Source organism: Carassius gibelio, chromosome B12, assembly GCF_023724105.1.
Source record: "Carassius gibelio isolate Cgi1373 ecotype wild population from Czech Republic chromosome B12, carGib1.2-hapl.c, whole genome shotgun sequence".
NCBI lineage: Eukaryota > Metazoa > Chordata > Actinopteri > Cypriniformes > Cyprinidae > Carassius > Carassius gibelio.
In genome coordinates, this window is record NC_068407.1 from 7,847,299 (window position 1) to 7,873,675 (window position 26,377).

The following is a 26,377-nucleotide window of genomic DNA, read 5'->3' on the forward strand; positions in this document are numbered from 1 at the left end:
AGAGGAACACCAGATACGTCAGTGCACATTTGCCATTTTGAACTGTTCAAGGTAACGCCAAACTTTTTCAATCAGGTTTGCATTAGCAGAATTCAGTCCAGCTCTGTGTACTGACTCATTCTAATCACACTTGGGCATTTGTACAGTAGTAAGCAGCAAAAACAAAACAAATTCACTCTGAAAGGCCCAGTGAGAGCCATAAAGAAATTTGGGCGACAAGGGGGCTTACGGGACTGAGGCTGGACATGATGTCTGCACATACAGACGATTTTATTGCTACTTTGACCACAAACCCACTGACTCACAGGCCATTTTTGTCTCTATAGGAAAAATGGTCACATTACTCAAAGCTTTGTCAAGCTCTACTCTTCCTCAGTAGTGAACATTAACTAAAGAAATGGCAATTTTTACAGTCATTACTGCTTTAATATGTATGCAAAATATGCATAAATTGCAAAAAATTAGTCATCCTGTGTGTTTATCTTATCGCCGCTCTTGAAGAATAACTGTTAGAAATGTATTTAAAAACCCAGCTGTTCTAACCCTAAGAGGTATACTGTATAAAATTATCACTGTAATACAGCTTGAAGGTAAAATAAACATTCATCATGCATTAACCAGAAAACTCGTTTTATTCTATATGCCAATATGCAGTGGAAATAACGAGACATACTTTTTCTGTTGAAAAGGTTTTTCCACCTAAATTCTCGTAACCAAAAGCCCAGTGCTCAGAACTCAGCTGTAAACTCGCATCAGCCTTCACAAGTGTCCCTATGGGCTGACTATCACCAGTTCCTTCACAACAGTTGCTCAGCACCTCTGCTTTAGGCATTATGGGTCAACACTTGCATTGGAAAAGCAAGAAAATAAACATGATTTATTTCTTTAAACTGATTTTCATTATGTTCCAGCAATAGTGAAGCCCCGCTGAGCAGTTCCTCCAAACTGCTGGAAGGAATAATGTCATTTTACAGCTTTTAAAGTCATCCATCCATCGATCCATCCATCCATCCATCCATCCATCCATCTATCTATCTATCTATCTATCTATCTATCTATCTATCTATCTATCTATCTATCTATCTATCTATCTATCTATCTATCTATCTATCTATCTATCTATCTATCTATCTATCTATCTATCTATCTATCTATGCCTGTCTGTCTGTCAAACAAGTTTATTACAAGAAACTATTGACTTGACAAAATAAAACTGTCTGTGACTGCCCTCTAGTGCTCAAGTTCTAGACATAAAATAACTTTTATTATCATTTGTCATAATTCACACATTTACTTACAGTTCAGCTATTAAACTCTGCAAGCAGAGTTGAGGTTCTTTCTCACAAAGTGCAGCTTGATGTGCATACAATGGATCCAGTAGCTTCAGTAAAACAGTTTCAGAACCCCCAGAGACAACTGTTGAATCCTCAGAGGGACGAATTAAATGTTTTGAATGTAATCAGACATTTTACAATTGATTCTGGCTTATCATATTTCCAGCAAATAAAAAATATCCCATATCTACCCTAATAATAAAATAGCACATCTTCAAAATCATGCTCACCCCTATTCTTTACATACTCTTCTCCATACTCTGTCCATCTTGTTGTAACTATAAGCATATTCATTAAACCATAATAAAATGAAAACCAACCACCCTTTACTGTCTGAACTTACTTTAACCACTTTCATGTTCACTTTTCACTTATAACCTTCTTCACATTCATTTTTCATCTAAATATCCTTCATTCATGGATTAATCGAAAACACAAAGAACACCAGGATCTACATGATGTTCATCAATAAAATTTAAAAAACAGAAGTAAGGAAGACAGAAATGGCAGATTACATTGTTCCTGACTTCGCTGCAGCTTGATCTGTGATGGCCCGGTTTTCACTCATCTGACTTGCGGTGGATTCATCAGCATGAGACTGGCTCATAATGGATTGTTTCTTGGTGGACTGGTTGGTGATAGACTGACTTGTGGTTGAGTGGGAAGCAACAGACTGTGACGTGATGGATTTTGTGGTCTTGGCCTGCTTGAATGTGGTGTGAATTGTCTTCTTCCTCTTGACGTGGAGGATCTCCATAGCATCTGGATTGACTCCTGGCTGCTGGAACTCCTTTGTGGTCTCCGTCTGCTCGGTGTTGGATTGCTCTTGCTCCTGAAACTCCTGCTGTCTCTGGAGCATCTGAAACAGAAGAAAATAATGAAATGCATTATATTATAGGGGAAAGAAAATATAGGCAATTTGGTAATGTGGTAAAAATGTCAAAATGTCAAAATTATGACAATTGCTCTGTTCCAAAACCTAGTGCACTGCATACTGAAGCAGCATTTGAAGGCACACTCATGACTCGAAGCCCACAACCAACTTAATATGCCTTATAAGATACCTTGTTTTGTTTTAGCCTAATTCTGAGGCAACATGACATGTTCTTAAAGGAAAAGGCAATCGCATAAAACTGATAAGCTCAGTGGAAAAAAAAATGTATAAATAGTTTTTACTTTTAAATTATAGTATATAAATAATACTAAAATAACACTGGTTATAGATAGTATTGTGAATAAACTTATCCATGTATGTTTAATTTTTACACTTTTTTTTATCTCTTAATGTAAATGTTATAATTAGACTTTTACACTCGGATGTACAGCACAATATTGAAGAAAAGATCAGTCTTTACATTTCATTGTGACTTTCAACACTACAAGTATCAATAAAAAATGTGCTCAGTTTAATTAAACGTAATGTGCAGTATATCCAATATTTGTGTTTTTATTTTGTTAGTTTAGCTACATGCTGACACCAAACTCTACTGAAATCAGTTGTGATCAACAGTGCTATTTGTGTAACTTGTGGAGTTACTGCCAAAGTAGAGCATTCCAAATGTTCCATGATGGTTAGTATGCTATCTGTAGAATAGCAAGGCAGCTAACTACAGTAGGTTATAGAACAGAGCTAAAAAGTCATATTTACATTCATTGAGCTAATGTGGGTCCCACTTTATATTTGGTGGCCTTAACTACTATGTACTTACATAAAAATAAGTACAATGTACTCATTGTGTTCATATTGTATTGTTATACACTTTTGCTGCTATTGAGGTGGGATAGGGGTAAGGTTAGGGAGAGGGTTGGAGGTATGGGTAAGTTTGAGGGTGGGTTAAGGTGTAAAGTATGGGTCAACAGTGTAATTATAAATGTTATTACAGAAATTAAATACAGATGTAATTACATGTAGGTTTTTTTAAATATAAGTACAATGTAAAAACATGTATGTACAAAATAAGTACATTGTACTAAACTATTAATTAAAATGTAAGTACATAGTAGTTAAGGCCACTTAATATAAAGTGGGTCCGAGTTGTGTCTCACCATCAGCTGCTGATACTTGGCGATAGCCTCGTCAGTGGTTACTCCTTCAGCAAGACCCAGTTCTGCTGCACGGCGGGCCATTTCTGCCTTATGAGAGCCCGGTGGGGTCCAGCCCACACCTTTAATCCAGTTCAAATCGGATTTGTAGTTCACCTGCAACCACAGAGGTCAGGACCATTAAACCATGCTACATCAATAATAAGCAAATCATTCCTTTTTTTTAGGTGTACAGTATGTCACCAAGTCACTGCAATTTCATATTTTCACATGCAAATGGCAAAGTATTTGCCACTCATTTCACCCGAGACATCAGCATACAGCGCTATCATTATAGTTTGTCATAAATCATTGAATAATCCCAAAACCAGTTCTCACATCGCTTTGCAGCTGGTATGCTTGTTTAGCATGTTTGACATTGAGTTGATTAGGATCACAGGTATAATCGTGAAGATGTTGGCGATAGTTGAGGTTGCTGAGCTGAGCCTGGCTCTTCTTAGCATGCAGGAACTCAGGCTGGTCGCCATGGATCTTAAACTGAGAGCGTGTCTCCTGGAACTGCTTCTTGTACTCGTTGTCACTCTGGAGCTTCCCTACAGCCAGTGAGTGTCTGATCTTGGGGTCATCCTCAACGCTGAGGAAGCCCACTTGCTGGCCTTTGCCTCTGACAAATTCCTCCTTGTAGCGGAACTGAGAAGGAACGGTACAACATATATTAAATTACCATTCTAAAGATGGGTTTTTATTAAGAAAATAGTTCACAGTTTGATTCTGACTTACATCACTAGCAATTTCTCGAGACGCCTTGGCTGTCTGGAAGGGAATGGCATCTAACTTGAGGTCGTAACCTGCAGACATCACCTGCTCACCTGATTTTTTATACACTTTCTGCAAAATGAAAGGAAAAAAGGGACATAGACAATGTTAAATTATGTACACTACCATTGAAAAGTTTGGAATGTTTAATGTTTTTTTTATGTTTTTGAAAGAAGTCTCTTAAAAAATATGTTTTCTATTTTAGTATACTTTTTTATTTAGTTTACTGGCAAATTTTCAGCAGCCATTACTCTAGTCTTCAATGCCACATGATCCTTAAAAAGCAGTCTAATATGCGGCGTTGGTTCTCAAATGTTAAAGAAACATTTATTATTATCAATGCTGAAAACACGTTTTTACTTCAGAATATTTCTGAAGGATCATGTAACACAATCCTGGAGTAATAGCTTCTGAAAATTCAGCTTTGCTATCACAAAAATAAATTATATATTTAAAATATATTGAAATAGAAAACAGTTATTTTAAATTGTAATATTATTACTGTTTTTATTGTATTTTTGCTTAAATAAATGTAGCCATAAGAGACTTCTTTAAAAACATTAAATACATCTTGCAAGAGTACCAATCAACAGCTGGCTTACATCGCTAATTTGCTGAGCATTGATCTTTGCTCTGATGAAGTCAGGATGATCAGGAGGTAATGTGTACTTGTGCATAGAGTCAGAGTCTCCAGATTTATACATCCTCTGAAACAGGATACAACTCTTGTTATTCACATCACACAAAACAGCTACTGGCAACACACACTGGTATAAGAAATGTGAGCGAGGTTTACCTCACTACACTGCATGTAGCTGTTCTTTGCGTGGATGATATCAGGTGAATCAGCAACTTGAGTGAACTTCAGACTGTCAGGATGTTGACGATACTTTTTCTACAGAAGGTATTCGTTCTTAGCCATGACTTTATGATTTTATTACAGTATGCTAGAAAATGTACGACTATACATTTATTTGGATTTCATGTTGAATTTACAGGAAGTGTGACTTACATCACTAATGAGTTCTCCAGCTTTCTTTGCAGACTCCAGCTGGGGTGCACCTACTGAGTCCCAGGCCACTCCCTTCATGAAGTTCAGATCTGATTTGTATACATTCTTTAAAAGATAAAGAAGACAAGATTATGTTTAAAACCAAAACTCGAGATTAAGTTCAACCATCTTGTTAATCTTTCATAGTCGTTCTCACCTGGCTCTGCAGGTCATAAGCCTTTTTGGCCCATTGCACCTTTATATCATCAGGTAGAGCTGTGTACGAGTGTATGTGAGTCTTGTAATCCTGGTCGCTGGCTAACGCCTGAGCTTTCTTGGCATGAACCAGGTTCACCATGTCTAGAGGCAGCTGGTACTGGCCACTAACAGACGCAGCGTCTTTGCGATAATGCTGGTCACTCTGCAGACGGCCCATTTCTAAGCAGTGCATTAAATGCGAGTCTTCATGAACACCGCGAGCTCCGATGTGCTTGCCTTTCTCCAATACATGGTTGTGCTTGTACTGGACCTACCAGGGCAAAGAGGTGAACATGTGAACTGGATGTAGGAACTGTTGGTTACCATAAAGTTAACAGCGTGATTGCTTATGAATATTAATGCATGAGTTGATCACAGCTGTTTTTGACCATTGATGTTTATGTGTGTAAAATGAAAGAGGGTATTCTTACATCACTAGCAATGCTGGTGGAGGCTTTGGCAGCCTGGAAGGGGATATCCTTCATGGTGAGTTTATAACCCTGAGCTCTTAGTGTATGCCATGACTCCTTGTATTTAACCTGAAACAAAAAAAAAGATAATTTTTAAACTTTTTCTCTAGCATCTTGCATGTAGGTTCATTTTAATAGCTTCTTCTTTAGAATATTTTTGAGATGAGGTATCAGGTTTAAAAAGGGGGATTTTTTTAATTATGTAGCAATATCCATTAACACTAAAATAGACTTGGAAGGCTCATCTTACATCACTGAAGTTAGCAGCGTTAATCTTGGCCTGGGTGATTTCAGGTCTCTCGGCAGTAATGGTGTAGTTGTGCCTGAAGTTCTCTCCCTTTTCTTTGTACAGGCGCTAAATAACATCAGACCACAAGAGATTATAATCCCTGTTCTCTGTAAATCACAAAGCACTGAAACAATATTGGCAATGTTCTCCTACCTCATTAGTGATCTTGTTACTGGTCTTAGCATGCACAATATCTGGAGAATCCGTGACGGATGTGTGCTTGAATGAGTAGGGCAGCTGGCGATACTTTTTCTGTTCGGCAAAAGAAAAATACAGTACAGTATAATAAATACATATATAATTAAATCTTAAAATAAACACTAACATTCAAAAGATTGGAGGCTGTAAGATTTTTAAAGCTTTTGAAAGAAGTCTCTTATGCTAATCAAGGCTGCATTTATTTTATAAAAAGTACTAAAACTGGAATATTGTGAAATATTATTGCGATTTAAAATAACTGTTTTCTATTTTAATATTTTGAAATGTAATTTATTCTTGTTATGGCAATGCTAAAATTTCAGCAGCCGTTACTCGTGGTCTTCAGTGTCACATGATCCTTCAGAAAGAATCTGAATATGATGCGGGTGCTTAAGAAACATTTCTTATTATAATCAATGTTAAAAACAGTTATGCCATATGCTATTTTTGTGAAAACCTTGATACATTTTCTTTCAGTAATCTCTGACTAATAGAAAGCTCAGAAGAACTGCATTTATTTGAAATAGAAATGTTTTGTAACAATTTAAATGTCTTACCGAATCTTACCAAACCCAAACTTTTGAACAGTAATGCAGATGAAAATGCTGGATTAATATTTAGAAATGCATTCATACCTCGCTAATTAGATCTGTGGCTCGTTTAGATCCCTCAATCTGTAGGGCACCAGTGGCAATCCAGGCCGCACCACGAAGGTAGTTCAGATCAGAGCGGTAGATTTTCTGTTGCAAAAATGAAACATGTTCAAGAGAACTTACAAGAGGCATTCTGTGAACGATGAGTATTAGCAATAGTAGTGCCAGTATTAATTAAGCCATTACCTCGCTCTGCAGTTCATATGCTTTCTTGGCAGCCTGCACTTTGAGGTCATCAGGCAGTGTTGTATACTTGTGCAATGTAAGTCTATAGTCCTGATCGCTGACCAGAGACTGAGCCTTCTTAGCATGGAGCACATCCAACATATCCATTGGTAGATGGAACTGAGAGTGCACCTTAGAAGAGTCCATTTTGTATTTGAGCTAAGGAAATAGAAAGCTGATCAATCACTTGTGCACGACCTCTCAAACTCATATATGTGGTACTCCAAATGCTGTTGCCTTGCTCGGTCTTCTAGAATACTCACATCACTCTGTATATGTGTGGCATGCACAGAGTGAGCAATGTTTATGTCATCCTGTAGTCCCCTTAGCCCAATCATCTTCCCTTTTGTCTTCTCAAACTGTGCCTTGTACTTTTGCTGGAGGCAAACATTTATACAAGTTAGACAGAAAGATAACCAAAATAAACTGTGGTTCATCTATTGTGTACAAAAACCTCACATCACTGAGGATTTCTGAAGAAGATTTGGCTGCTTGGAATGGAATAGCATCCAAGCGCAACTTGTAGCCACCATCTCTGATCTTTCTCCAGGACTCTTTGTAGTGTGACTATATAGAAAAGAATTCTACTTTTAGCAGTTTAATATGGAAATTCAATTCTTTGTGCATGTGTTTAATAGTTTCTGAAACAGCAACAGCAGTGTTTGGTATGGATTCTCACCTCGCTGAGGTTCATGGCATTGATCTTAGCCTGCACATGCTCTGGAATATCTCCAATCAGTGTGTACTTGTGCATTTCATTCTCTCCTTTCTCTCTGTATAATCTCTGTCAACATGAAGATATTTCACATTCACAATCACATTCATGAGTAAATTCCAATCTCTTTTACTGGTTGTCATCAAAATCAGTGCATAGATTCATAGAAAGAATAATTAATGCACGTACATCAAGAACCAGTTTGCTACTGATTTTGGCCTGGACCATCTCTGGTGTATCCTCCACGCTGGTAAACTTCAGAGCACTTACATCCTGTCTGTATTTTTTCTGGAACAAACAAAACACGTGGCAAAGATTTATACCAACTGTCAGTGCTGGGAGATGTAGAGTGTGTTTTGAATTCATTATCTCTTGGGTGTATGGCCCCCAAGGTCTTTCATTTCAAGGACGATATGGTTCAATCATCTCACAATACCTTTAAACAGATGTGTAATTGAAATGCTAACCCCAGGCATGTGCTTCTCTATTTTAGCTGAGTTTAAATAACAAAGCATGTGCTTATATTCTTTTAACAAGAAATGTCAGTTTTCTGAAGGCAATTTTAAATAAAAAAAACTGTTTTCTGATGCTTGCTGAGACAAGGGTTCTTAATAAACTATACAAAGTACTGATGAATTGAGGAAAAAGTTATTTCCTATTCCTTACCCCGCTAAATATAACCTATCACTTCTACTATTTGCTATGCAAACATAACATAACTTCTCTTCTAATGGTTAAGTATGCATTTCATTTTCAGAGGGTCCTGCTGATGACCTAGAAATCTGGTGATGTGAAGTTAGTTGATTTTAGAATTTGTCTTGGGTCGTGTTCAGGTCGATCTGTACCTCGCTGGCTAAATCTGTAGCTTTTCTGGCCTGCTGTATATCAAGGGATCCGGTGGTTTCCCATCCCACCCCTTTCATCCAGTTTAAGTCGGAGCGATACTTTTTCTGTGAAGAAAACAACTTTTTGATGCATAATTCCAAACAGTATGCATGTTTGTGTCTGTTTTGGCTTTACAAGCCATTCATGCAATTGAATGCTGGGATAACTCTTACATCACTCTGTAGGCCATAAGCTTTCTTGGCCCATTCCACCGTCATATCAGTGGGCAAGATGGTGTACTCGTGTAAGAAGGTTTTGTAATTTTTCTCAGTGGCCAGTTCCTGGGCTTTCTTGGCATGGGTGAGGTTCATCATATCGAGTGAGGCACTGTATTTGGTCTTTGTGTCCTCATACTCTTTCTTGTAGTTGAGGTCACTCTGGAGTTTGGTAGCCTTGGTTGAATGGGCCATCAGAGAATCATCTGAAACAGTCTTCACGCCAATCATCTTCCCTTTGGTCATCTCATATTCTTGCTTGTACTTCACCTAAATATATGGAATATCAGGAAAGTTACATTCGATTATTAGTCAAAACACTTGAGCTTCCCTTGAGTGTCTATTTGTGAGTCTTGTGCATCAGTAGGGTGTTTGGTCACTCACATCACTGGCGAGATCTCTTGTTGTTTTGGCTGCGAGAATTGAAAGCGAGTCCAAGCCAAGTTCAAAACCCTTCTCCCTCTGCTCTTCCCATCTACTCTTATATGATTTCTGAAAATCACCAGTTTAAATTGTTGATTGAAAACAGGCGCTGAGTTGTTAGCTCATGTGTAGGTTATTGGTGCAACATTAGCAACAGTTTCAAGTGATTCAGTTCATACCTCACTAAGAAGCTCTGCATTAGCTTTGGCTTGCTTGAAGAGAGGCTCATCTTTGCTCATAGTGTACTGGTGCATCGTCTGTTCAGTGCCTGCTTTGTACGCCAGCTGAGTACAAGAAAAGGCCAATCAATACCAGAAATATACACAGAGAAGATAAATATCCAATTGGATGGATCATATCTTACCCCACTCTGCAGCTCCTGGCTCTTCTTAGCATGTATGATGGAAGGAGTGTCTGCCACTTGTGTGAATTTCACATTGTCCACCTTCTGACGGTACTTTTTCTATATAGAGGTGGAAAATGCACAGTTTGAGTAAATGTCCAGCATTATCTTCCTGGTGAAGACCAAAGACATCTTGGTGGTAAAGCTAGTTAAGAAGCCTAAGAAAATGCTGTTGACCAGATATGCAAGTCTAATCAGTAGGGAATCAAAATTGTGTAATGACCAACCTCACTGACTAGTTCTCCTGCTTTCTTGGCTTGTTCTACATCCAGGCAACCATCAGCCTCCCACCCGACTCCTTTCATCCAGTTCAGGTCTGATCGGTACTGGTTCTAAAAAAGCAAAATCATATATGCATATACAGTAGCATGCATAAAGCACAGCATGTGTATCATTCGACTCAGAACATGCTTTCTTTTTCTTACATCACTCTGCAGTTGGTAGGCTTTCTTAGCTTGCTGCACTTTCATGTCATCAGGCAGGACGGTATAATCGTGTAACTTCTTCCTGTAGTCCAAATCACTGGCCAGGGCCTGAGCCTTTTTAGCATGACTCAGATTCACCATGTCTAGGGGCAGGTTGCACTTGGATTGAGTCTCCTTAGAATCCTTTTTATACGCAACCTATAGCAAAGAAATTTGATTGGATAATTTGTTTAGCCTAAAGATGCACACTCATAATATACTTTTGTTAAACTCAACCTGACTTTGGGTACTGACCTCACTACTTAGCTTGGCCACCTGAAGGGAGTGCATTGTTTTGGAGTCACTCACATCCATTCCAATGGCTTTGTCTTTGTTCTTTGCATATGCTTCCCTATACTTGATCTGTACAGCCCAATAAATCAAATCAACCCCTGAAAACAAAATTTGAATGACATTTACATTTAAACATTGAACATTTGATACTTACATCACTAGCCAGGTCTCGAGAGGCTTTGGCAGCTTTGAATGTCAGTGTGTCCAGGCCGATATCACATGCTTTGGATTTGTTCTTCTCCCAGTTCTCTTTGTATTTGATCTGTGAACGTCCAGGAAGACAACACTTAACAACACAGTCAACATCTGCAAACTATACATAAGGATGACAAACATGTGGCAAGGCTCTGGAATGTGAGTATAGGCTTACATCACTGGCGAGCTCTGCATTGACTTTGGCCTTTTTAAGTTCTGGTGTATCTTGAGATAATGTGTACTGCGTCTTTGTCTTCTCATAGTTGGCTTTATAGTTCAGCTTGAATGAGAGGTTATATGTGAGGCTTAGACATATTACATTAAATTCACTTAAACAATCATTGACAAGGACAAATTATGCATACATTGCTGAGCTGGTTTGCATTGATTCTGGCTTGCACAATTTCAGGAGTGTCTGTAACCTGGCTGAATTTAAGCTTGTCGATATGCTGTCTGTAGTTTTTCTGTGTGGGAGAAAATAAGACATCCATTTAGATTAGCTTGCATGTTTACAAGCGTGAAGCTCATTTATAAGTCTGAGGCAGCACTTTACAAGCTGTCAGGATGGCACACTTACTGATAGACAAGTTCTAAGCAGATTAGCCAGCACATGAAGAATGATATAGGCTTACATCTTTGAGCGGCTCCAGTTTCTTCTGTGACTGATAGGATGGAGTGATGGTGGCTGGGTAGTTGTACTCACTCTGAACATGCTTCTCCTGCTCATATTCTGATTTGTAGGCAATCTGAAATCAAATGGTATTGGAAAATATGTAAACAACTCATGTATCTTTAATATAATTAGTAACATGCATAAAATATCTTAGTATGTACTTATTTACTACAAAAGTTTCTTATTTTGAAATTGGACAAATGCTTCGTAGTTTACTTTTACTAATTCTCCTACCATATGAATTTTTAAAAATGTAATATGAGCAACAAGAGATATTATGTTCAGAAAAAGGGTTTCGTCTTACATCACTGGCAAGCTTTCTGACATTCATGGCATGCATGGTCTTCTTATCGATGCCTCCACCCTCATAGTGCCCCTTCATGTGATTGGTGTAATTCTCCTTGTATTTATTCTGCAATCATAAACTGAGTGAATAAGCTTGCATATGCCTGCACACAGGTGCCCAGCACAGCAACACATTAAATATAGAATATGCTGTCATTCTTTGTATATAGCAGTAGTATCACTGATGAGGAGCTCACATCACTGGTAAACTTGGCGATCTTTGACACATTCTTGAACTGTGGCGTCTCACAGTAGTTGATGCTGTGGCCTTTGGTGTTCTCAAGGTCCTTCTTGTATTCAACCTGCATAAGGGGAGGATGTCTCTGTCACATAGGCAATGAAGTTGTGGAATTTTAAGCCTCTGTCATTTGTGGTGAACTTCATGCACTGCATACAGAAAACCATATGCCCTTTTGACATTTGCTTGTAAATCAAGGAAGGATGAGGACATGGTATGGCATCATCAGGCATACATTGTGGCATGTAAGAGGGTGAAAATAGAATGATGATGTGGCCCCTGGGCTTGTGTGTTGTCTTTGTTTATGTCTGTGGGTGGCTAGGCTCGTGGGATGTGGAGAATGCAGGTGTGGAGATGTTATGTCTGACTGAGACGATGACAGATGAGTTCTCTGATCCTCTCTTTTTGTTTTTGCACATGTGCATCCCAAAATGCACTCAGTAAGCCAAGTTACAAATCTACAGCTAACAATGCTGTTGCTAAATATGTTTAATGGGCAAAAGTGAATATGCCATCCATCTGTTCTTCTGCACCTGATGTAAGCAATGTACTAATGGCATAAATCGCTCACCTCGCTCACAAGCTTGTTGATTTTGCGTGCACAGTTCAGAGTCAAGTTGTCGTCAGTGTTCAGAGTGTGGTATGCAGAAGATCCCTTCATCTTATTCAAATCCTTCTTATATTTCAGCTGCATGTTAAACATGGAGAGAGGGGGATGAGAAAGGTGTTTAAACACAACAATACCAGAAAAAGCTCAATGCCTGATCTGTCAGGATGAATTCCTGTGACATGAGAGAACATACACAATCAGTCATTTAGACAGTCAGTGTTTCTAAACTTGTCCTTTTGATGCCTCTTGAGTGACAACATTGGATTCTCAGTGTGAGTCATCGGAGAAAATGTACATACTGTATTCCACTGAGTGATGACAGGCCAAGGTGAGAAAACGTTAACTGGGATTATTTTAGTATTATTTATGAACTATTATATTTTTTATTCATATTTTGAATTAGCTTGAATTTCTCTGTTTTTTAGTTTTCATTTTAATTTTAGTTTAATTTTTAGTACTTATATATTTCTTCTAATAATTATATGTTCTATTTACTTTTTTCAGTTAGCTAGTTAATGGTAATAAGTCTGACAGTGCTATTTTAATATCATTGAGATACTAAGATAGTTTTTGGTAATATTTTGAATTATATTTTATTTTTATAGTTTCTGCTTTCTTGTTCACTTTAATTAAAATTTAAGTCATTTTGTTGAGTGTTTTTCAATTTTTACCAGTTTTTGCGGTCTATAAATGTTTATGTATTTTTTATTAAATGCATTTTTTTGTTTAATTATTTGTTATTTTAGTACATCAAGTTAAACAAAAGGAAAATGGAAATGTTGCATTTTTAATTCGCTGTTAGGTTTTTTATATTTTATTTCAATTAACATTTATTGTATTTCAAGTGAAAAAAAATGTTTAGTTTAAGTTTTAGTTAACTATGATAACCCCTGAACCCTGACTGGGACAGAACTGGTGTAATTCCTACTGTGAAAATTTAAAAATCTAGAACAACAGACGACTTAAACAGTGAGGATGCGCTGATACTCACATCACTGGCTATGTCATGGGCTTTCTTGGCCATCTGGTAACCAGGGGTAATCATAGCAGGGAAGCTGCCCTTGCCCTTTTGCTGTTCATATTCCTCAGTATAGGCATGCTAAAGGAATTAGAGACATTCAGTATAACCATATGTGAGGACATATTGAATGTGCATTATATGCACAAATGAACACTGTGTCACCTGACTGAAGTGCTCTGCATTCTCTCTAGCCAAAGTAAACTCTGCAGAACCAGCATCAGTGCTTGCCTTGCCCTTAATCTCCTGCTCATATTTCTGTTGATATTTCACCTGTAACAAAAACAACACATTAGTATACAACTGGCATGCACATGCAGCTGGCATTCACAAGTGATTTACACATTTGGACACTTACTTTGCTGGCCATCTCGCCAGCTTTTTTAGCCACCTGGTATCCGGGAGTGAAGTGGGCAGGAAAACTGCCTTTGCCCTTCTGCTGTTCATATTCCTCAGCGTAGACATACTGTTTTTATAGAAGGAGATGCCAAATTAAGATATTGTGCGGCCACAAATAATTTTTACGATTCTATTCACTTACATCACTGACAATCTTCCCTTGATTTTTAGCTAGAAGCACATCAGGAGTATCCGCCACAGCGGTGTATTTTGACACTCGTTCTTCGTGGCCTTTTTTATATTCCACCTGAATAAAAAAAGAAAGGAATATTCAACTTTTTGAGAAAGAAACTGAACTCTTTGCAACCTAAACTTTACTTACATTGCTAGCCAGTGTATTGGCTTTCTTTGCCATTTCATATCCTGGCGTGATCATAGCTGGGAAACTGCCCTTTCCTTTAGACTGCTCGTATTCCTCTGTGTATTTCACCTTTGAATCAGCATATAACAAAACAGATAAGAAACAAATGTGTGAAATGACTAATCACATAAACAGGGGTAAGAAGAAGGCCTCCAGATGACTGTGTGACCATATGTCCTGGACAGTTCTAGCTGGGAATTTGTAACTGGCTAAAATGTCCAGGAATTGGCTTTTGGTTTAAGATTGGTTGCTTGCACACTAATGGTCAAACTACTTTTCAGTCACTCATCCTTCAGCAAGGATGAAAACAATAGGAAAACAAAGCCAAAAACCTGGACATTTTAAGCAATTTTGAAATAAAAAGAGGACGTATGGCTTCCATATTTAGCTTCAGTAGCCAGTATATGAACATTTTGAGAAAATTAACCACAAAATCTATCTGATTGGAATACAAGAAGATTTATAAAGGTTACTGGATTTTTAAAACCATGTATGTCATTTCAGTCAGTAAGGTCACTTTTGGAAATGTATCCTTACATCACTGGCCAATGAGACTCCAGTCTTGGCATGTATCATCTCAGGTGTGTCGGCTACAGAGGTAAACTGCGTCACACGTGCCTCATGGCCTCGTTTATATTCCACCTGCAGCCCAAATTACCACTCTTTGTAATTCATCATCATAATTTATCCAATTATAGTTGCAGCAAAAAAGCAAGAGCCTCGTTTTTCATTTTCTCATTGAGTCTGAATCTGATAACTCACATCGCTAATGGTCTTCTGTGCTTGGGTCACACGCACAATTTCCTGGCTGGTAACGCTGCCCGAATAAAATGACTGTTGGCCCACAAATTCAGTTTGGTAACCTTGCTGCTTTCAGAAAGATTAAAAAATGGTCATATGTTAAAAAAATAACCCACAGCTAAAACATAATGGATTTATGGTACTACTTCCTTTAACTACTCACCTGACTGGCAAGCTGGCTGGCCTTACGAGCTTGCTCGATTTCTTTTGATCTCATGTCATAGCTGAAAGTGGACATGAAGCGCTCCCCTTCTTCTCTATATTTATTCTAGAAACCAGAGAGATATAAGCAGAGAAATGTTAGCGTGCTTCCTATTAGCACAATAAACATGCTAATGATTAATTCTGAAATCATCTTTCTGTAATTCCTGATGTATGAAGAATGATGGAATTTCACATACTGTAAAAAGTCATATTCAGAGACATGCAACATCAGTGATGCTAGTGGGTGCTGTTATTCCACACTGTCTTCATGTAATATTTCAGGGAAGAAATGAAATTAGACATGTGAAATGTAATGCTGATGTGGTGTTCTGCATTCTGTCAGTCTGCACGAAGGCCCCTCTAGAGCCCACTGACAGACAGGGGCAGCTGGGATCCCACAGAGAGAGATTCAGAGAAGCAGAGAGAGGGAAAGGAAGCAGGAAAGGAAGAGAGGTGGGCCATGTTCATGAGGTATAAATTTAAACAGCAAATACATAAAGAAGGCCAGAGCAGAGTATCATGTCACACCACAGAAATAACTGGAGAGATGCAGTTCTCATTCCAAACCTGTAGAGTCACCAGGGCCTTTGAGCTCTCCTAAAAACAGACCTTATAATATATACAGACCCAGCTCATATAATATATAGAGGGTATTACCAGCAAAATGACCCATGTTCAGTTCTTTTTGATTGTAAATCAGTTAGCAATATCCAGACAGTAAATACGTTGAGCACCACTAGTTTAGTACCAGGCTGCCTAAAAGTCTTACTGCAAAGATTCCTTGAATCTGGAAGATTTTGAAAAGAATGTATATAATTTATTTATAAAAAATATTATTTTCTGCACACTTTTAGTTTATTTGAGTTTATGAGCTCAAATATTTAAACAAATCTATTTTTAAAGTCTCCATGAGTAAACTAACAAGATACTTTGATCTAAGTAAGCAGGCAAGATAAGTTAAACTCAGATCTTAATATACTATGCATTCATATTTATTTCAAATGGTGTAATATACAGTCAACTGGCCATTATCACAAAAAAAATATGTATATATATATATATATATATATATATATATATATATATATATGTGTGTGTGTGTGTGTGTGTGTGTGTGTGTGTGTGTGTGTGTGTGTGTGTGTGTGTGTGTGTGTGTGTGTGTGTTTTAAAGAGTTTATTTTGCAATAGTGATCAGCTGACTGTACATTATGCCTTACCCAATATTCATTATATTCTATATAAAAGAAAATATGTATTAAATTATATATGTATTTATTTGGTAAGAAGCCATGTACCTAAAGTGGTGTAATGTACAGTCAACTGGTCATTATCTCAAAATAAGTTATAACTAATGATTAGTTATAATCATTATATTTTATATGAAAACACTTCAGATTAACAGCATTACCTTAGAACTTCACACTTGAAAATACTACATCAAATAATTTTACAGAAAACCAAAATATTTTTATACAGGTATTGTTTTTAATAGCCTCAGCCTAAGATGTACGTAGTTCATTTATTGTACTTTGTCAGATGTAGAGTAAATCTGTGAAGTAAACAAACCTCACCTCACTGACTGCTTCAGATTGCTTCTTGGCATTGATGTTGACAGGGGTCTCATAAACACTTGTGAAAGTGTTGTTTTTTGGATTATGCCTATTAGATGTAAAATAAAAAATAAACAATGCATTTAATGGTCAAACTATGCAGTAATTTCAAATTACACCTTTAGTAATAAAGCAATAGTAAATAATGCTGATTTATTAAAACACAAAGCCTTAATTTGTAAAAAAAAAATTATATTCAAGCAAAAAATGACTCCAAAACTTACACTTGGCAGTACGGCCTTTTCTGATGGCTGACAAAATTATTGGCCGTCAGAACCATCTTACAGACCTCGCAATGAAAACATGCTTTGTGCCAGTTCTGAAAGAGAATAGAGACACTTAGATGCAGAATGAGAAAATGTGCATTTTAAAATTAACTGAATCCAATTCCTTCTCCTGAAATCTGTCTTTCTTACATCATAGAAAACATGGTTAAACTTAACCGAAAAATACATTGATGCTTTATGATTATCTATGTACTATCATGTTAATATGTAAGATATTTGAGACATATACTTGCCTGACCAATAAGATTGAGCTTCTCCGCTGGGTACACCACAAACCCACACCTGGCACACTTTTGAACATTCATACTTTTAGCAAATTAAGCCAGCAACTCCAGAGAAAAATAAAAACAACTTGTACAAATAATCAGAACTGGAAAGCAAGGCGTCCCAGACGGTCCCTTGTCCCCACTTCTGTCTCAGTCTCTGTAAACTTAGATCTGTTCTCTGACTTAGACCCTGTCTAGTTCCACCCCTGTTTAGCTGTTGCCGGTCAGCTGACTGGTTGACCAGCTGTCAGTTACTTTAAAGGGGAGAGATGTCACTGAATTGTGATCATGGTGTTGTTCACTTTGAGTACATTAGTCAGAGCCTTCAGACGTGCTCTAAATAGGTGAATGAAGTCACGGCTGGATTGTTACACGCTTTCTGAAATGCCTTACTTTCTACAGTATATACTGTCATGACTTTCCGTCATTTTCAAAATTAAGAATTTATTATTCACGCTGTTATAAACTACGTAATGTTTAGATACAGTCATTCTCAAAATATGGTAGCAGTCATGTCCACTAACATTCAGTCATTCAGAATATTTCATATAAAATAACAGTACAGAAAGCCCTGTATAAAAGGCATCCTTCTATAATTTTATAAAATAATATTGAATGTCTGACTACATCATTTTACACATTTCTAAACCAATTTTTTGGTTTGTTTATTTTTCCTATGTTATGCATTACTGCAAAGCAAAACAAGGTAAATTATTTTAAAAAGTATTAAAATAATGATAAAATAATAATGAATTTTGTTCTTTTATCTCATCATTGGTGTTATTATTATTATTATTATTATCTACAAAAAATCCAAGATCTAAAGTCAGAGGAAGACGAGACTGTTCAAATAGCCACATGATTATTAAGACAAAAATGTCTTAATTTACTTTTCAATTTGATGGCAGTAATATGTTTATTTTAGTCTGGTTAATGATGTTGCAGTTGACAGCATTTTTTTTTGTGAAATAAAATAAAATAAACAGTCAAGTTGCTTTATATACTGTATCTATGAATATCCTAGATCATATAATAGTCTTATAAGGCTAATAATGCCAAGATGTTAATAAATATTTAGCCACTGCTGTTATGGAAAATAAGAATCATTTAACATAAGCCAGTAACAAACATTATATACACAATATAACAGTTAAAAAGATAACATATGAAAACATTATTGTTTAATCAACAATGTACATAAACACAATGTACATAATAATAATAATAATTTACCAAAAAGTACATTATTTAATTTTTGTGTAGGCCTAACACACATTGTTCTTATTCGTTCTCTTATTATTATTGGAAATCAAATACATTTAAATAGTACAGTTGGATAAATAAATGGTGTTTATTTCTGACTAATATAACGTTTCATATCAATATTCTAGTCTATTGTACTCTAATGTATTCTATTCTAGTGTTGGATTAATGAACAGGTAGTTTGCGCATTGGTTTTCAACAGCTCTAAATTGACTCTGTTTCTTTAAATACAGGAGACACTTCGGCTGGAGGAAATGGAACAGGAGTTGGAAAGTAGTTTCGTTTTCTCCGTCTAGTAACATTGGACTTGAAAGAACAATGAACAAACCAGAGGCTGATCCGACAAAAATGTAAGTTTTGATAGTAAATATATAGTCATGTTGTGAAAACATCTATATTTGCTGAACTGAATCATCGTTTGGCTACTATAACTGTATTGCTATAACATTATGGATCGAAGCGTTAATCTTATACTATTATTAAAATGTGCTAATTAAGAAAAACATGTAGTACCTTGCGAAACATTAACCATGGTTTTATAATTGTAAATGTGTAATAACCACGTTTTTTGGCGTTCTGATTATGATTTATATTCAGATTTACTACAAATAACATGGTTAAACTGCGGTTAGTGTAGCAAAAGTATGGGTAATTTATGGTTACCATGGTTTAACTATTGAAACCATTGGTTTTATTTGTAGTAAAATCATAGTTAATTTTATTAAGGGAAGGGAAGTTGACCTACAGCAGGAAAGTTTAAGGGGGACCTTTACACTTCCTCCAAAAACACCTCAGCTGTAAACACACTGGATGTTAAATACCTTAAACTATATTAGCATCAATAATTGCTAATGTAATTATGTATTTAATGTTACCACTGACAAGTTGTCTTTAGGCAAGTGGGGTAAGCGTTCAATCTCTTTTTCTTCCTGCTGTAGGCTACACTTCATGCCATAAACAGCTTTTCTTCATCAGTTCTACATGAATACAGATATTGTATTTCTCCCCAAGCCATAAGAAAACAAATAAACACCCAGTAGAGACAACATCACAAAGTAAAAGTAAAAGTTAGTTTACAGAGGTAATTTACGCTGATCTGTTTTAAAGGAACTATATGAAAGTGGAAAGAGCAACTCTTTAAAAAAAATTGCCTTGGAAACACAGATATACAGTTCTTTTCACTACTTTAAAATCACAGTGCAGTCTAATAATATGGGTTTTCCTAAAAACTGTGTTCTTTAATTTGAATTCCATATTTTGATTAAAATAAGAGACACTAAGTAACCACAGTATATCAATGACATAGTCAGTGTCAGTTAGGAGAGGATGGGGTAGCATGTCAAGATAATTATAATTTAGAAAACAGATTTTTTTTTTTCCTCCCTGTCAAGAATTTCCAGTATGGTTACTCAGCTTTCTTGGCCTTACTCAACAGTAACAGTGTTAATTTTTGCTCCAGAATGGATAAAGAAACCCTCACCACTGAGAGTGAAGAGACGGTGGAGGACCAAGAGAACTATGGAGAAGGAGACACAGTAGATGCAAAGCCTGACCGCAAAGGGAGATTTTTGCTTTTTGGCAGGTGAGACTATTTCTTAAAACTTCATTCATTTATCAATCAGTCTGTCCATTCATTTATGCAATGATATCAACCACAACTATTGATCTAACCTGTTATTCAGGTGAGAACAAAAACATTTTTCTCTCTTGTTACAATCATTCAGTGAATTATTTAGTAGTTGTTTAGTTAATTATTTATAATTTACAGTATTAGTTGTTGTAAGTACAGCTTCAGCAGATCCTAAAATCCATGTCATACACTAGGTGGCGCCACAGTCCTCTTTTTAAAGGACAAGGCCAACAAGCTGCAACGCTTGCATCACATGTAGGATATTTGAATGTGCTTGAATGTGTTTTGAGATGTCCAGAATACTTTTTCACACCTCTTCAGTATGAATCCACCTGCATATTTATAATCATACTAGTTTCTATGCAATTAAAAACCTTAAGTTATGTTAAGATATGGTACATTTGGTGACATTTTATTTGTAACTTTTGAGTGTGTGTGTGCTCTGCGACAGACCTTATATGTAAGTGTGATAGTGTGTTTGTCAGTAGAGGTGTGCTCTTGTCCTCTGTGACCCTGGTTGAGGGGTTTGAATGGGCCTTTGGAAAGCTCTGGGGGGTGGTGTGTGTGCTGACTCAGGTCGTGTGCGCCGCCCCAGACCAGCGGAGCCACCACTCTTTATAGAGTATAGAGCATGCCGGGATCCTAGCACACATCAACATCAAACCACAAGGGAATAATCCACCCAAAAGTCCACACTAAAATCTGGGAAAGATTCAGCAGATCTAGAGGGAAGAGCAACACGTTTCAATGCAGAGTGGCGTAGCATTTAAAGAAGAGCCCAGGTAGGAGAGCGCTCTGATGGCATAGGAGGTAGTAGGGGGGAGTTGGGGGGGTTGCTGCCCCACATCACATGGGACACCTGTGATTCGCTCCACTGTTCATGTGTGTGTGAGAGAGTGTTTAGGCAGGAACCCATTGTTGTGGTTGGGTAAGGTGATGACTAGCCTCTTCTGGAATACTGGCACATATTGTACATCCAGTTGCCACTGTGGCCTACTAATCAGGACAGATCGTTTGGAAATTTCACAATGGGGATATGAGACTTCTGTGAGAATTTTCTCTTATACATGTGGTAAATTAAGTTTGGGACATAGTGAAGTTTTTGAGCAACTAATATTATGATTAATAAGGGGATTTAATTGTCTTCATGACACCAAATATCCCGGTTAGCTGCTATTTCTGATTCTCTGACTGGCATGGGTTGTATTTTGTTTGAGGTTTGATTGTTCTTCTACTTACAGATGAGCTTATTTATTATTTTGTCTCTTAGAATACACTGTTCTTATAAATTTATTAGGGGCTGTACATGATGGATGAAGGTCTCTAATAGATTGGTTGACTGTCTGTCTCTGTGTCTCAGTAAAAATAAGGATGGCAGTTTGCAGGAAAAAGAGCAATCTTCTGAAAGCCATTACAGGATTGTTTCACCAACATTCCAGTATAAGATGAGCCACCAGCGCGTTGGCAAGTGCATCATCATCAACAACAAGAACTTTGATGAAAAAACAGGTGAGTCTTCATCTCCATGTCATGCTATGCTGACCAATTAATACTGATTTGGCACACCCAATAAAATCAGTTGAATTTATTGTTACACGTAGTTTATTAGGGTAATAATATTAAAAATAGTATTAAACAGTGTTTTGTTATATATTATAAACCCAATTTTTTTATGAGCTTCTACCTAGAAGTTTTGGTCTAATTAATTATTGGTAAATAGTTATAAAAGAATATCCAACATTAATTTGAATGAAAACATTGTTTTAATGACTAAGAATTTGTGATCTGTATGCAGGATAAATCAGATTTGCTCATCTATAATGATGTAATAGTAAAAAAAAAATATATATATATATATATATATTCACCATAGTTTCTGCAAAAACAACACAGACACTAATGTGACTGCTGTTATAAGTTTTATGAAAAATACAACTTGAATGTGGAGTCATTAAGAGTTATTAGGTTGATGCTTTGTTAGACTAAAGCTGCTTACTTTGTGATCTGTGTTTAAGGGATGAATGTACGCTCTGGCACTGATCGCGATGCTGAAGAGCTGTCCAAGTGCTTTAAAAACTTGGGCTTTGACGTTTTCATCTACGATGACCAGACCTGCAGGAACATGGAGCGGCTACTTAAACGAGGTGAGTGGCCAAAACATGTATCTGTACCCCAGATCATCAAAGTGCCGCATCCGGGTTTGAAATTAGGCTCACAAAACTCTGCTGGGAAGTTTTATGGAACATGTGAAATGAAAACCCGCGAGCGTCATTTATCAGCAAGCCCCAGAAAAACAAAAATCCAAGACACCATGTCATGGAACTTTTGTGGAATGTGGTTGGGCTGGATGAGTTCTGGAAGATTGCATTATAACATGTTGTTTTGAATGTTGTTCTGTTCTAAAAACAAGTGAAAAACCTAGCTTTCCACTGACTATATAGGCATCTGCTTTTTATTGCAATATAACCACTTTCAGTGTATTTAAGACTCAACTTGTATAAGGCATTACGTGTGTTGCTCAGCTAAGTGCATCACATGCATACATTATTAGCATGAAAATACACAAATATTGGCTAACATTATCATTTGAATGGCACCAATAAAATCTTTTTAGCTATCCTTTTCAATATTAAATTAAATCAAATGTCTATTACTAAAGTCTCTCTGCTGCCCTCTACTGTTAGTTGCCTAAATTACTTGCATGTTATTAAAAGTGTAAAGTCTTTGCAAACCCAGTTTATCCACAACTAAGATAACTCAAATTGATGAAGAAAGTTCTTGTTTTCTTCTCTCACATTTTTGTCTGTATGTGTTTCAGTTTCAGAAGAGGACCACAGCGACAGCTCCTGCTTCGCCTGCATCTTGCTAAGCCACGGCGAGGAGGGCATGATTTACGGCACGGACGGAGCAATGCCCATCAGGAGCATGACCTCGCTCTTCAAAGGAGACATGTGCAAGAGCCTCGTGGGCAAGCCCAAGCTCTTTTTCATCCAGGTAAGAGGAGCAGGGCCACAGGAGGATTGGGGGAGGAGAGAGGATGATGAGGAAGAAGTGATGGAGGAGAAAATGGAGCACCTACATACAACGGTGTCTATTGTTTTAATGCTATTTCGGTCGCACCATACACAGAGTTACCATGCCTTATTTGAAGTGCATTTTAAGTGGATATTGACATGGTCGTGTGTCTTTACTGGCAGGCTTGTCGGGGTTCCGAGTTTGATGATGGTGTACAAACAGACTCAGGACCGCCCAATGACACGATAGAGACAGATGCCAATCCAAGACACAAGATTCCGGTAGAGGCAGACTTCCTGTTTGCTTATTCAACTGTGCCAGGTATTTTCTTACTCTTAATTACAGAATGTGGAATGCAGGAAATTTAATCTCAGAGTCCCACGGAAGACACACTGTCATCGTCTAGAGCTGCATGCAATAAACATACAGCATTCCTTATAGTCCAATTCATGACTCAAGTTCTTAACAAGTTTTTTTTTTAAGTGAGTCAAAAACATAGCTTGAACATCCTAGTCTCATTCATGTAGAGATGACTTTTAGGATTAATTGAAAAATAATCACAAACTCAATGTATATATTACTTATAAATTACGGTTCAAAAGTTTAGGGTCAGCAAGCTTTTAGTTTTTTGCTTATTCTATCTTAACTCTGCAAATCTTTCGTCTTTATACCGTATCTCAAAGTTCAGTTTTTTTTTGCCAAACATGGGATAAAGCCTTCTACACGATTTTAGCAATCCTATAAGATCATAAAAAAATCATCTTCTTTATACTATATACAATAAAAACAGTTTTATAAAAAATTAAATTTAACTTTTTCAGTAGGTATCTACTTAACAGTTTTTGTATTGTTATATTGATTATTGTATCCATCAATTAGCAATTTAACTGCATGGTTTGGGCCCTATTATACATTTTTTCAATTAATATTTTTATGTACTGTAGCAAGTTGACAGTTTCACTAGGTGAAGGAGAATGTATATGACATGCAAGCAAAATGGACATTAAAACTGAAATACCCAGATGAATCAGATTGGAATCCATTTAAATCCAATCAAGAGGTTGTGAATCAGAAAACCTGTATAAATATCCAGCCCTGAGTTAATCATGTGTCACATGGTTGTACAGTAATGTAACATTCTTACACATTTGTTCTCATAGGTTACTACTCCTGGAGGAATCCGGGCCGAGGCTCCTGGTTTGTCCAGGCCCTCTGTAACATTCTTAATGAGTTTGGCAAGCAACTTGAGATCATGCAGATCCTCACTCGGGTCAACTACATGGTGGCCACCAACTTCGAGTCCTGGTCAGAGGACCCCCGTTTTAGCGAGAAGAAACAGATACCTTGTGTGGTGTCCATGTTGACTAAAGAGCTCTACTTCAACTGATCTGAGCAGACCATCTTCACATGCTCTGCTCCATCTGCCTTTTCACAGCACACACATTTTCTTGCCAAGGACTTTTAATTTTGTTATCTTTTAACAACAAATATTAACCACATTTTTTGTCATTGATCTGCCATAAGGAAGGAAATCTCAGTCTAATACTTTCGGGATAGCAGGCAGGAAAGACACATGACATGTACACCGACTGACTTCATTCGACCATGCGGTCGCAACATTTGTGTGCGAATGCAACTTTTTATGTTACGCTGGACATATGGACATCAAAACGGTCTTCTATTGTGCTGCTTCCTGTTCAGATCCACAACTTTTTCCGTGAATGTTCTTCAACTTTCTCAGAGTATTCCGGGGAATAGTGATGTCACTTTATCCACTGGCAGTGTCAGATATCCATGTTGCTTTGCCAACTTTGAAAGTTCTCTGCCACTTTTACTTTACTAGATAAAAAATATTTGTAAAAAAAAAAAATAATAATAATAATAATAATTGAAAAAAGACATCCAATACCACAAAAAACCTTTGCTATTGTTCTGTTATATTTATAGTACTAGCAATTCATGCATAAATTCTAAGCACATAAATGGCAATCTATAGCAAGTTTTGTTTGGTTTGGTTATTCCAGAATGCTCTTCAGAGGAGGTCAAAGAAAGGGCATGAATGGAAATGGAGTGGCAAATAGTGAAGTAATGCTGACACGTGCACGTTTTTAAAAGCTTTTCATTCGTGCTGGTCGCTGGTTAGTTAGCGTTCATTGGAAAACTGAAATCAGATCAGCATTCATCCTGTGTATTTTGAGCATATTTTAGCAGCTTCATAAAGTATTTACTGATGTTTTGTACTGAATCTGTCTATAATCCACAGAGGCAGCTATTGTTTTACTGGTAACCATTTTAACCATTTATCACCCAACTGACCTAATGTGCTGTTTCAAGCTTGATGGAGGCTTCTGATGCTTTCAGAGCTCGTTGTCTTTGGTTTCATCCAACAGTTTTTCATTTTCCTTATGTTCTTTCTTATTGTTCGTCCAGATCACACACTTGAATCTGCCAACCTGTGAACCATCTGACCACCTCAAATTAAAGAAAAGCTTTTCTTTATGCATGGATTACTAATGAAGTGCTCCAACTATACTGTAGGAAGTGCTAGCTCCACTTGTGTTTTTAAATTTAAATGCTTTACTGTGATAATAGAAATGTTTTTTTGCACAAATGCCCTGAAAAAATGGTTAAGATTGTGTAAACATTACATTGTATAAAGTGGGGCTGATTTTTGTTCAAATGACTTTAATTCAAATGAATGCCTGTGTAAGCCTTATTTTAGTGTATTAAAAGACTTTATTGAAATCTGCCTTTTTTCAAAGCATTTACAGACTACTGTCAGAGGT

General features: G+C 37.0%; 2 protein-coding genes across 2 annotated transcripts; one reads left to right on the forward strand and one right to left on the reverse strand.

The window, feature by feature from the left end:
* Nucleotides 1-613: 613 nt before the first annotated feature.
* Nucleotides 614-17,847, reverse strand: LOC127969583 (nebulin-related-anchoring protein-like). The gene is made up of 43 exons (XM_052571649.1): nt 17,651-17,847; nt 17,355-17,449; nt 17,092-17,179; nt 15,480-15,584; nt 15,278-15,382; nt 15,053-15,157; nt 14,477-14,584; nt 14,297-14,401; nt 14,114-14,221; nt 13,921-14,028; nt 13,729-13,836; nt 12,699-12,815; nt 12,087-12,191; nt 11,849-11,956; nt 11,504-11,617; nt 11,237-11,335; nt 11,047-11,151; nt 10,831-10,938; nt 10,638-10,745; nt 10,344-10,541; nt 10,146-10,250; nt 9,880-9,978; nt 9,695-9,799; nt 9,477-9,584; nt 9,051-9,362; nt 8,838-8,942; nt 8,182-8,280; nt 7,957-8,061; nt 7,737-7,844; nt 7,541-7,654; nt 7,239-7,436; nt 7,035-7,139; nt 6,355-6,453; nt 6,163-6,267; nt 5,874-5,981; nt 5,402-5,713; nt 5,206-5,310; nt 4,990-5,088; nt 4,796-4,900; nt 4,158-4,265; nt 3,756-4,067; nt 3,381-3,533; nt 614-2,193 (listed from the first exon to the last, which is right to left on the reverse strand). Exons 1-43 carry the CDS (start codon nt 17,720-17,722, stop codon nt 1,846-1,848), a joined length of 5,586 nt encoding a protein of 1,861 aa, XP_052427609.1. The 5' UTR covers nt 17,723-17,847; the 3' UTR covers nt 614-1,845.
* Nucleotides 17,848-19,169: 1,322 nt separating this feature from the next.
* Nucleotides 19,170-26,336, forward strand: casp7 (caspase 7, apoptosis-related cysteine peptidase). The gene is made up of 7 exons (XM_052571454.1): nt 19,170-19,296; nt 20,406-20,528; nt 21,937-22,085; nt 22,592-22,720; nt 23,395-23,570; nt 23,774-23,912; nt 24,752-26,336. The coding sequence occupies exons 1-7, from the start codon at nt 19,265-19,267 to the stop codon at nt 24,976-24,978; spliced, it is 975 nt and encodes a 324-aa protein (XP_052427414.1). The 5' UTR covers nt 19,170-19,264; the 3' UTR covers nt 24,979-26,336.
* The last annotated feature ends 41 nt before the right edge of the window (nt 26,337-26,377 follow it).

Coding starts and splice junctions, on each gene's coding strand:
- LOC127969583 (XM_052571649.1), bottom strand. CDS start 17,722: ATGAATGTTCAAAAGTGTGCCAGGTGTGGGTTTGTGGTGTACCCAGCG. Junction 4,901..4,989: donor GCTACATGCAGTGTAGTGAG/GTAAACCTCGCT, acceptor ATCCTGTTTCAG/AGGATGTATAAATCTGGAGA. Junction 4,068..4,157: donor CTCGAGAAATTGCTAGTGAT/GTAAGTCAGAAT, acceptor GTTCCTTCTCAG/TTCCGCTACAAGGAGGAATT.
- casp7 (XM_052571454.1), top strand. CDS start 19,265: ATGAACAAACCAGAGGCTGATCCGACAAAAAT. Junction 20,529..21,936: donor AGATTTTTGCTTTTTGGCAG/GTGAGACTATTT, acceptor TCTGTGTCTCAG/TAAAAATAAGGATGGCAGTT. Junction 22,086..22,591: donor GAACTTTGATGAAAAAACAG/GTGAGTCTTCAT, acceptor TCTGTGTTTAAG/GGATGAATGTACGCTCTGGC.